Genomic DNA, 12,821 nt, shown 5'->3' on the forward strand with positions numbered 1-12,821 from the left:
GAAGTTCTAAGAGACCTAGGGCCCAAGTGCAAATGATTAAGGTCTGTGGTATAGGATGGGGCCAGCCCATTACAGGCCTTAAAAACAAGCAGCAACATAAACTGAATCCTGAAATGGACAGGAAGCCAGTGGAGAGAGGCCAGGACCAAGATGATATAGGTATTTTCTCTTGTACCAGCCAGCAGTCTTGCTGCTGCATTCTGGAGCATCTGCAGATGTGTTAATGAAGTCTGAGGAAGGCCTTGAAAGGTCATGAAAGTGGAGAAAGGAGTTTTGAAATAGTCCTTAATTGATAGAAGCCATTGTTTAACAATTGAACTGATTTCCTTGTTAAAGTAGAGCTCAAAATGAAAGCTATCACCCAGGTACTTAGTATGCAACTTTACATATTATATTACACAGCCTTATGCTGGTTTACCCTTTGCTTGCCCATGTACCAGAGTCAAGTTCCTCATTCGTCCGACACACCTGGACAATAAAGCTGATTCTGATATGGAGTGAGATGGTCTAATATTCCAAGAAAGACAGCTTCTATTCATGGTAGGACCAAAGATATCTTCAGTTCTATCATTGGCTGAAGAAAGTTATTTGACATCCATCCTTTATTTGATGTCAACCCAATAAAATCCAAAAAGGGGCTGCACAGAATCCCTAGATTTTAATGGTAAATACAACTGTAAATCATCAGCATGTTTCCTAATAATATTACCAGGTGGCAGCATATATAAACAGAAGAGGAATGGCCCCAGGATGGACCCCTGGGGAACATCATAATTAAGGAGAGCAGCTGGTGAGGAAAAATGGCCAACAGCCACAAAAAATGACCTTTGTTTGTGATTCGATTTGAACCGGAGTAGTGCTGTAGCCTTTATACCGCCTTTATGTTCATGGCATGTCAGAAGGATGTTATGGTCTACAATGTCAAAAGCTGAGCTAAGGTCCAATAAAATTAATACTGCATTATAAGCAGAGTCAACAACATGCAATAGATCATTTGTCACCTTTAACAGGGCCATTTGAGTACTATGAAAGGCTTTAAAACCAGACTGAAAAAGGTTCAAGAAGCTCAACAGAGTTCAAGAATGAGAGCAGCTGTGAAAGAAAGACACTCTCCAAAATTCTGAAGACAAATGGCAATTTAGAAATAGGGCAAAAATTATTTAGACAGGTGATGTCGAGTTGTGCTTTCTAAGCAGGGGGTGAATAATCACATGCTTAAAACAAGCAGGATCAATGCCAGAAACTAATCAGGAATGTATAATGGTTTGAATATTCAAACCAATTATATCAAATGCGTCCTTAGCAATGTGAAGAGGGGCCTACATCCTAAGGAGAGGTTGTACATTTATATGTATGACTAAGTTCCTCAGCCCTGAGAAAGAAAGTGGCTGAAAAGAGCTGTGGTGCTTATTATCAATGGAATACCAATAGGATATAATAAAATCCAGAGTTTGCCCAAGTACATGAGTAGCCTTATTTATATATTGACAAAAAGCAAAGGAATTCAAAAAGCAAGAAGATATGACAGAACTCTAAGAACTAATAGTTGTCCATAATCTGATCCAATAGTCTTTGCTTAAGAAAAACATGAAGTAGCTATGGTAACCTGTTATATAATGATGAGCAATGACATTGTCCTCCTCCTCATGCCAAATGGTTACCTTGTGTGTTGCAATGTACAACTGGGCTTTGTAACTGTCAAGGTACCCCTTCCTCTTTGCAAGTGTTTTTGCTTGTTTGCTTCCTACAATTATTAAGAGATGTCTTTTAAAGAGTGACTGAACTGGGGATGTCATGGGCGTTTTCATGGAAGTTGGATGTGGCCGTTAAAAACAACCATTTAATGATTCACAGACATGAATGACATGACAGTGTAGCTCATGATGTGACGGAAAAGGAGGAGACATTAGTGAGAAAGGATTCAAAAGATGACAAATTGGTGTTAACCTTTCCTTTTAAAATAATATTTCTAGGAATCTTTTAAATTTTTTTTTATTATTATTGGCTTCACTTGCCCGTTGTCTAGCATCCTGTGGACCCCACTTTTCTTTTAATGATGTAACTTACATTTCTGAGAGACTGACCTCCCTATTAGACCTTTAATGAACAACACTCCAGTATCAGAAATCCAAATATACTCTGGAGGATGTAGGAGGTGTAGTACTGTGTATACAGTATTGTTCACACTAATTATAGATATAGAATCCATGAAATCTATTGAATGTATTCCTGCTTTAAGATCCCAAACAGAAGAAACACTTAATTTTTGTGGTCGACTTCTTCCAAATCATATTTCTTAGCAGGTCTCATAACATTAGAAAAGGTTATGAATTATCAAGGTGATTTTAAATTTTAAATATATTTTTGAACTGTGAAAATGCATATGGGGTCTCTAGTACCCCAACCAGAACATTAGGGATATATTTTTGTCTACCTTTACACAAAAGATGGCTAAAGCCCATCCACTACAACCCCCTACTTCAAATATGCAGATGATAAAAGTACTCTGGTAGAAGTGGTGGCATCCTACAGATACCTTAGGAATACACTGGAAAATAACCTCAGCTTCAATCAGCAAACCACAGACATTTAGAAGTACTGTCAACAGAGACTTTCAGCCATCTGTAAACTAAAGCACCTGTCCAACCACATCTTCGTCTTCTCCTAGAATGTAACATTATTGAACCACTTCTTCTACGTGGTACCATCAGTTCTGTCAATTCCGACTTCAAACTTATCTGGCTGTGTCACCTCATCTCTCATCTACAGTACACTCTCAATAACACATCACCTGAACCACTAGTACTCTAGCCCCATTCCTTCTGGCTGTAGACATAGATTACATGTGTAGAAAGGCATGCTTCAGTAAGAGCTTTGTCCCTAGAGCCACATCTATCTGTCTATCTGTCTGTCTGTCTGTAGTGTTCTCATCTTTTGAATCAACATTGTATTACTGCCCTCTTTTGCACAAAAGCCAACATTACAGTCACTAAGCATAATCACTGTTCTCTGTAACAGAGCACAGAGCACAAATGAGCAGTTTTCTGTATGCTCCACAAAATACAACACTAAAAAGTGGGAACTATGAATCAAATGCTGTCATTTTCAAGAAACATGCGTTTCAAACTTTTAGACTAAAAAAAAAAAGCACAAAATGTGTTAGATACATGATTTAGATAAAAATCTAAAAAAGCTATTACCACATATACATTTACCATCTTTAACTCTACACACATTGTTTCTATTATCAGGTCAATCATATTTTACTTTATGTAAATGTGTCACTTGATCTTACAAAACATTTCAGAGGCTGACAGCAGAAATATAGAATATATATTTATGGAAAGTCAGATCTGGGGATTGCAAAAAGCACCAAGAAGAAATACAAATATAGTGACAGCCACACAATGTGTGTGTGTGATCTTCTATGGGAAGGGGTTATCAGGAGTGTAGTTGAAGCTAGCATCCAAGAACATGGCCAGGGTGCCCAGAGTGCTGATGATGACAAACAACCACAGAAAAAGACGATCCACCACGAGGGCGACATACTGCCAATCACTCGTCATCTGAGGAGGAACACACACACTGTGTTTTCATTCCCTGTGGGGACTTTGCATTGGTTTACATGACTTGCATTCATTTCCTGTAGACTTATCCTACCTTAACCATAACCACTACTTGCCTAACACCTAACCCTAACCTCACCCTAACCTTAAACCATGTTGCCACCATAAAATTCAGGATGGCCAAGTCCCCACGATATGAGTGTGTTAACAGGGTTCGTTCCCCATAATGTAAGTACAAAGGCACACACACAAAAGTTGTAAGCACCGACTCAGCATTGTACTGTGTGTATGCAGTGACACATGAACATCACAGAAGCATGTCTGGAACACTGTGCTCACTAACTATAACTGAACTGAATAACAAGTTGCCTGGCAGTACACTATGCACTGTGTCCTGTCATGCACATTTCTCACAGTGTCATCCACGTCCTGCTTCTTCAGCTGCTCAGCCATATATGTAACAGCAGCAATGGCCGACTTCAGGTTGGGAGGGAGGATCAGGCAGTAGTTGTCAGTGTTCGGGAGTCGCTGGAGCTGCACTGTGCTCTCACACCTTAAAGACAGAGAAGGAAGGAGACAGAGGGACAATTTCAATAATGAAGTTGGAGAACAAGATATAAACAAAGATGGGCATGTACAACTATTAATTTAGTCCAGTTAGTCCAGAGGTGTTTATAGGTGAGACACTGGGGATTGTTAAATCACCGTATATTATAGTTGGTTTGCATTAAGTAATGTGGTAGGAGTAAATGTATACATTTTGTGACCCAAGTTTTCACATTTTCTAGGGCTTTTAACACTGTATTTAGGACAGTATACAAATGATGTAAAAATAGGACATATGGCCTTTTTCACAGCAGACATTTTGGCAAGTTGTAACAGGAAAAAGCACAGGTGTAACTGAAACTGGGCCACTTGATGCAAACAAGCCATCATTAACACAATTAGTTTCAGCTGTGATTTTCCTGCTGTGACATGTCAAAGTGGCTGCTGTGAAAAATGTCTATAGATGTAGGAGATCTTCATACAGCATCACCGTGTCACCACGACAGAGCACCTGTTAGATTAGCGCTTCAGTATTATGCCTACATACAGTCTGTAAGTATGTAATGTATGTGCGATGTACTGTATAGTGTGTATGATGTGCAGAACCTCCGGCACCAGAGAGGAGAAGAAGCACAGAGAGTCACAGAGAGGCAGTGTGACACCAGATAGGCTGCTAGACAATAAAAAATGAGCGACAGAGAGCTGCTGCTGTAGGAGAGGTGGTGCGTGTGGGTGTGTGTGGGTGTGTGTGTGTGTGAGACCACAGCTCAGCTATGTGGTGCACATGCTGCATGCCATCCACATTCCACAGCTTGTATTCATTACCACAGATACATGGAGCCTCTTTCACTAAGAGACACTCAGACACACCCTTACCCAAGCACAAGGATGTATACTGTACCCTGATAGATTTATGTAGATTACATAACTGATGCATTGACACATAAGAACAGTAGACTGACACATGCCTGGAAAAATATTTTTGCACATAGTAATACAGATCAAATAAATGCACTCACAACATGTAGAAAATTCTCATGAATATATGCGCACTCATAATCTTACCCCCCTGACTGAATAGGAAGCTAAAGAGAGACTTATATGACACAGAATGGATGATGGTGTCTGACAGCATCACCATCTTCTCTTCCATGTCATGAATAGATCCCCCTCTGCCTCAGTCACCCAGCATGGCTCTTCCCTTCTACTCGTCTACCCCATTCTATTCTTCACCCACCTCCATTGAAAAACCCCTAATACCCAACCTAAACAGAGGCTTAGGGACTGGCGACTGTGGACAGGGGCATGAGGCTTAGCTAGGGCTGAATTTGATGCCTTTGAAATGGTTTGAGAGATGCCCAGATTTGGTGTAGGACACTGTGAAGCCATTTATGATGCCCGGGTTGGGAGGCAAGGCAGACGCCTACTGGATGATTAGTCAGAATGAAGCATGACTGAACAGGCAGCATGAACTGAAGTGATATTTTAGATGAATGATGTCTTTTGAGTTTTGTCACTGATTTATAAATATCTGAGGATGAGTTCTTGGACCAACATATAACAAATATAATAGCATAGCATACTGTAAACAGTTTTAATCGACAGTCAGTTTAAAGATGGCTAACCTCTCCATTTTCTTCATTTACATTAACCCCCCCCCCCCCCCTTTTTTTTATCTGAGTACCTTTAACCCTTGCCTTTTTTTTTCTGGCCGTGCCAACTGGTGGTTGGGTTCTCAGTGTTACCTGAGCAGTTGAATGAGGAGAAGGTGATGCAAAAATACACTAGGACAAATCACATAAAATGAGATTTGCGCTCTACTGGAGGTGTTTTCCAAACATCGTAGTTTACTTTTTCATTCAGCAGAGTAGTGACAAGGATTTGAATGGCAGCCAACTTACAAACAGAATGTGAACATCAGTCATACAGACTTTTCTCTGGTAATTCAGTTACTGGAAAATATATGAACAATTATGCAGTACTTTTTCATTTTGATCAACTAAAACTATTGTTAAATTGATCAAGTCAGAGCAACAGGACACTCCTTGTTTGTAAATGTGGTCTTACCTGCCTCTCCAGGGTAAAACAAGATCTGGGTTGATCTTGCGAACAAAGTACTCTCCTCCAGGCTGCCAACCATTGAAGCTTCGGATAAATGTGTCGTCATTAGACTCCTCTTTTGTCAGAGGTTCTTCTTGCTTTGGTCTCATCATGCCGATGTACTTGGGCAGAAAATGGATGAAGACCTGAAAATTTAAGGTTCAAAAAGCTGTGAAATTGAAGTTCTTTAAGGTACTGAAATAGCTAAGATGGATGCTCAGAGAATTTGGATAAATGTAAAATCCAGCCTCACCTTTCGAACCCAGTTTGGCATCGTGTGTGTGCTGGGTGTTCGATGGTGTAAGTTGAGGACGACCACACTCAGGATGACAGAGAATGTAACCAGGATCATTGTAAACATGACATAATTGACAATAATTGGGATACCGAGGGACGTCTCAGGGACCCTGTCAGCCAGCAGCAGCATAAAGACGGTCAGAGCAATGAGGACAGAAATAGAGAGAGTCATCTTCTCACCTGTAAACGACAGGGACAACTTGAAGAATCGGTTATGACAGTGAAGCAGATAATGCAGTATTACTGTGCTAGCCTGTGCTTCATGTTAACAAGGGTAGAATTTTAAGACAGGGTTGCTTTTAACTGTTGTGGAGAAATACGCCGGTGGTACCTTCTCTCTATTTGTTAAAACTGATTTACAAAAGCATTTAAAAAATCAGCATGTTTTTAACCTTCATCCTGCTGCTTTGTATCTATAGTTTCCATCACTTTGAAAGCTGACCACAGACTGACATGAAAAAATCCTGATCAAAGTCAGTTTCCTATGTCAGATGGACTGACCTGCTCCAGGGGGTAGATAGAAGACAAATATAGCCAACACACTGGTGAGGATGCAGGGCACAATGATGTTGATGATGTAGAATAGAGGCTTTCTCTCTATGATGAGGTAGAAGGTGATGTCCTCATACAGGTCCTCCTTGACGTTCTTCCTGCTGGGTTTGTGACAGATGGCCCATTCTCCATTCTCTGTGGAAAAAGAGACATACAGGGTGATAAAACATGAACATTATAATAATAAAAACATCAGGTGGCTAAAGAGAGGAAAAAGATTAAAAAAGCAGGTACTTGTGATAAGAGAAAAAACGGCCTATATCTGTATAACATATTTATCATAAGTTGCAGGAGGGCTACAGGTTTTGGATGAGGGCAATGTAGGCACCAACCAGTGAAAACGTTCTCATCTATAACAATCTCATGGATCTCTTTGCCGTTGTCATCCAGAAAGTATTGCAGGTCTACCTCAGAGGCATCATAGGTGTATGAGCGGAAAACCATGCTGCAGTTCTGCCAGTCAAAGGGGAAGTATGCCACCTTTGGGAGTGGAAAGTACAAGCTGCTTAACCACTTTGTGATGTGAAAATGATTCTTCAGAAATATGCACTTTTTGAAGTATCAGTGGTTTTCAGTGTGTAAGTGGTCATTAAGGACTGCACCTCTATAGAGCAGGAGCTGCGGTAGATGGCTGGGGGAAGCCAGTTGACTGTTCCATCACTGTAAACTAAGACGTTGACATAGAGAGCCACGTCAAACTGACCATCATTACTGTAGGGAGGAAAAAGGAACAACAAATCTGAAGCTTATATGTCAGAGGTGTTATAATACCATGGAATTTCAACTCTGCATCCTGAAAATACATTTCCATTTTATGTACTAGTGAAAACATCTATTTAGGCCATATCCATATATTAACAAGCACAAACACTGTTAAGAATGTTCATGTTGTATCATCCTGCCACATAAAATATGATACAGCATTTACAGCTTTTCAAATGTATCATTTAGTCCCATTCTGCAGGTGTGACAGATAATGTGGATGACTATGTAACTGCAGCTAGGACACTCACTTGTTTATGAGGTAGATGTCAGGACGCCACACCTTGTTTGGTGGAATCCTCAAAACATCGATGCTGTCGTACTCCTCTGGGTTCCATGTCAGCCTGTAGTCTGTCCATGCCTGACACAGAAGGAAGGAAGGGTGAAGAAGAAAGGCAGCAAGGCAGGGAGTGAAGATAAAAAAAAATGAAGAAATAAAGAAGAGGGGAAAATAACAGGCATAGACCAGAGGTGGAATCTTTAATAAGGTGCCCTGATGTGTCTGACACTTGTTTCTTTTGTCGTTGATGAGTCATTTAAATCCTTCACTCACATATTGCTGTCACAAACACTCAAACTGGATGAATTCTAATTAGTGAGGTCGAGGCACAAAAACGTGGGAGCGAGTAGGAGAGTAAAGCAAGAAATAATCTGTGATTATATAAAGTGACAAGTCCATTTGAGGACAGAGTGACCGAGCAGAAAGGAGGGAGAAGGGAGAGCTGCTGAATGAGGCTCAGTGATGAAGATGAATGTTTGCATCCTTTTACCAGATTCATGAACACGTTTGTTGTCATCTCACCGTTCTTCTCGTTCTGCAGAGGGATAGAGAGACATAGAGAAAGAGAGGGAGGGACATACATTAGTTATGCCACTATATCTTGCTGAGCATGGCAGTGCTGATACTTTCAATGCTGCTTCATAGAAGTTAATTGGGTATGGCTGCAGTGATATGGGTAATGGTGTGTGTACTGCAAAATGGTGCTGCATTTTCATATATGCTAACAACTTAATATATAGACCACAGTGGATCAGGTCTGCAGTGGTTCCCACTGGAATGACCCATGCTATAAATACACTCTAAGCTCATGTGTACTCAGTATGTGTGTTTTTCAATTCATGTTCTACTGTAATAGTGTCAAACAAATAGCATGGGTAGTGTAATTTGTAATATATAAAGGATTCAAACTATTCTTATGGATGTGTTTGTATGTTTGAGTGTGCATGTCCTTGTGTGCGTTTGTGTTTACCAAGCTGACAAGCTGGGAGAGGGTCATCCCCACTCGCACCATCACCTTCTCCTCCCAGTAACGAGCTGGTCTGACTTTCATGTTGTAGTTTTCAAATAGTTTCAGATGGAGCCGCCGCTCTGTTTCTGAGGCTTCAGGATGAAAGGATGGAAGCAGAGAGACAGAAAATGTGAACTAATGGACCAATAGCTGTCACCACCTAAGAAAAATTGAATAGCAGTGAATGGCGATATGGCTAAAAAAAATAAATAAAAATAACAAATAATACCAAAAATGATCAAATCAAGGTCATCAAGATCTTTGTTTTATTGTCTTCCGCTCATTCATTTATTTCTTTTCCTGGAATTCTTCTACATTTTAAATAAAGTTTAACTTATGAGGACAGAACACAACACAAAAGAAAGAGCGTGAAACTAGAACAGATCCTGACTTAGTAATAGTAAAAAAAAAAAACAAAGCTGTTAAAATTAGATAAATGACAACCACAGCACATGACCCATGCCACTGACACCCAGACCACAGTGGATCAGGTCTGCAGTGGTTCCCACTGGGATGACCCATGCTATAAATACACTCTAAGCTCATGTATACTCAGTATGTGTGTTTTTCAATTCATGTTCTACTGTAATAGTGTCAAACAAATAGCATGGGTAGTGTATTCTTTGATCCGTAAATAAATATTGGAGCCATGTGTCAGGAATCATTAGTGAAATTTGTTCTAGTAGATTTAATGTGAGTTTATGAACAATGACAACAGATATAAAGTTTTACTGTCATTCACTTCAAGGAAGAGCGCATCATAAAATTTTAACAATTGGACATTTAGCAGGCTTAAACACTTGACTATAAAACTCCAAAAGTATGTCACAGTATGTAGTGATGATGGGCTAACTTCTCATCTCATTGAAAAGACAGGGAAGGACAGAGAGGACATGCAGAAGAAGCAGGCGGCAAGGCAGGTGCTGGTGTGGTAAGATGGTTAGCGAAGGTGACTGAGCTAATGTAATTGATATGCAGCAGGGAAATGGGATCAAAGGGATGTATGGGATAGCAGCTCCATCAGGGACGAGAATAGACTCTGATTAACAAACAAAGATGTGCTAATATGATTTATTAAATGTTCCAGAGTTGTCTTTTTCAAGGGAAACAACACAAACATCTGCTTACGACAGGACATAGACTGTTTTGTTTCTGTTGGCCCTCCTCTTGGTTGTAAAATCACCCTATTTGTAGGACTTCTACAAAGACAGATACAGGCAGGAACAATACACCACAGCCCTTGTCAAGGTTACTAACTAGTGCATAGAAGTGTTTTGCTGTCAGAGATTCAAAGTCAAAGACCTTCAGCAAATCCATGATAAGATCTATTCATTGTAAATGTGTGAGGAAAATGAATCAGTGCTGAATTAACTGAAGTGATGATGCAGTGGAATGTGAGATACCTGTCTGTTATCTGACTATAATGTATCAGTATCCCTTAATTCCTAAGTGCATGATTGTTGTAAATTGAGGTGGAAAGGACTGTTCTGTGTAGCTCCCCAGGAAATAGACAGAGGTATCAGGAGAGAGGCAGAGGCATAGGAGCAGTGTACCTACACACCAACATCCACAGGGCAACTGTTTGACACCATAACAGTTGGAAAACAAAGGTCAAAGTCCAGGGATGTCAGACATATTTGTTTTTGGTCTCATTTTTCATATATACTGCATATATGTATTTCAATATTTAACTCTTAATGTGAAAGGTACAAGAGCAATATATTTGTTTAAGAGATAAAAAATTGTTTTAAAATCAGATTAAGAAAATACATTCATTTTGATCACAGTTGATTCCACTGTAACCTAAAGTTACACAATGAAAACCAATCACACCAGCATTTCTCAGAATGTCCTTACCAGTGACAGCTAGACAAAGGCTGCTGCACAGGATGAGAAGTGTGTTCCTCCACACATGAACGTTGAGCTTCGTCTTCATTTGTCCACTCATGTCCATAAGGACATCTTCTCACACTTGTTTGTGCCAATCAGAGGCCCCACTAAAACCAGGTACCTTGACCCCCTCAAACATACGTTTTCACCTGGAACCTAGATGGATGAGACACACCTTTGTAGTTCCAACAAGTCGATGCACAATTCCAGTTGGGTTATGGAGTGTTGGCACTTTCAGCAGCACACACTGCTCAGATAAGTCTGTCTCTCCACAGCTCCATGGGTGAAACCACGTTCTGATTGGATGCATGTGCTGGGAGTGACGGGAGGGCAGAATGTGTTTGTACTGGGAAGCCTCGGGGGACAAGCACCTGTTGGTGCTCACCAATTTGAGGTTAGGACTGTGGGGAGGGGGGGATAAAAAGAAGTGCTGGAGGTGGGATGGGTTAAAGGAATGGCAGTGGACTATGGGTTATGACAATGGAGATATTTTTGGGGGAAAGAACAAGTAGGTGGGGTGGAGCACAGCATTGTTTTGGGGTTTGACTTGTGGCACCTTATTTCACTCTTAATGCCTTCTTCATCCTGTGATAGATGACAGTAGCACCAGGACACACATATAGAAGGGGGTAGGGTGGACTCAAGGAGTAGCAATGTTTATGACAATGTCCCACAGATCCAGAGTAAAATGAGCCATTTTAATACTGTAGGCAATAATAAGAACAGGGATCTCATCCACAGCCCTGGTATTATTTTAGCAATATTAGACCAAAGAAATTTGGAAAGTGCTCGATAGAGCAGAAAAGACATCATAAAGCAGAGCAAAGCTGATTTGATGGGACCTCATATGTCCCTAAGCCATCAAATCTAATATATGTGTGGGAATTTAAATGAGGGGTCCTGAATGACTCTCCTTCACAGATGCTACGCAGTGAAAAACCTGCAGCATTAGGTTGCCAAGGCTGAGAATTACCAGACTTCTTGGCAGGCACAGTAATAGGAGGACTGAATAGTGATGGAAAGGTTTTGTACCATTTGAAGAGTTTTACTAAAGAAAGAGCACACTGGATATGAGTTTAAAGTGAGCTCGAGGCAAGAAGAGAAAAGCACGTCAATAGAGATGGATGTTGCTTTAAAAATGATGAGACAAGTGCCGACTACAAGTGTTATGATCGATCAGGTGAAGGCCTTGGAGTGAACTCTGGCTCCTGCTGCGCTTTAAATCTTTCATGTTGTTTTTGTGATGTTTATCTCTGTATTTCTAGGGTCAAAAAGTTATTTTGCTTGTTACAAAAGATAAGAAAATCTCTCCATCACCTACTCTCTGTGTTCAGTTTCTATTTTTCCTTTCTTTTGTATCTGACGATACAGTTTGCCATTCTGTCTTTGTCATGCTGGTCAGGGTTTCCAGTGCGAAAATACAAACAGATCCTAAATCAGAGCCAAGCTGAGACTTGCGATGTCTCCAATTTGCCATCATCATACGGCCACTCCCTGTGTAAATACATCAGTCAGAATGCCCCCTGTGTGTTTTTGTGCATCTGTCAAACAGCCTGTCATCTCAACGCTGCAGTTTAATGCAAGGTCAAACTCGATGATAATAAACTGGGGACAGAAATAATTCAAACAGCAGTGAGGCAGTAACGCTCCAGCCAGGTCTATAATAATGAAGCACTACTATTACTGTTGTTAAATGCCTGGAGACTTTCTGCCTTCAAATGCATCAGCTGATAGAGCTCACAGTGCATGTATGTAGGAGCGCATTTACATGCAAAAATATCAGGGAAACCCTTGTAGCTGTGTCCAGTAACCAGTGCCT

General features: G+C 40.5%; 1 protein-coding gene across 1 annotated transcript; it reads right to left on the minus strand.

Annotated features, from left to right (window-relative positions):
• Positions 1 to 3,359: 3,359 nt before the first annotated feature.
• chrnb1l (cholinergic receptor, nicotinic, beta 1 (muscle) like) lies at positions 3,360 to 11,060 on the minus strand. The gene is made up of 11 exons (XM_020623518.1): positions 10,970 to 11,060; positions 9,074 to 9,204; positions 8,594 to 8,638; positions 8,075 to 8,184; positions 7,664 to 7,772; positions 7,394 to 7,541; positions 7,011 to 7,196; positions 6,466 to 6,689; positions 6,180 to 6,358; positions 3,981 to 4,119; positions 3,360 to 3,566 (listed from the first exon to the last, which is right to left on the minus strand). The coding sequence occupies exons 1-11, from the start codon at positions 11,058 to 11,060 to the stop codon at positions 3,426 to 3,428; spliced, it is 1,503 nt and encodes a 500-aa protein (XP_020479174.1). The 3' UTR covers positions 3,360 to 3,425.
• Positions 11,061 to 12,821: the final 1,761 nt, after the last annotated feature.

This window comes from Monopterus albus, unplaced genomic scaffold (genome assembly GCF_001952655.1).
Source record: "Monopterus albus unplaced genomic scaffold, M_albus_1.0 scaffold303.1, whole genome shotgun sequence".
Classification (NCBI taxonomy): Eukaryota; Metazoa; Chordata; class Actinopteri; order Synbranchiformes; family Synbranchidae; genus Monopterus; species Monopterus albus.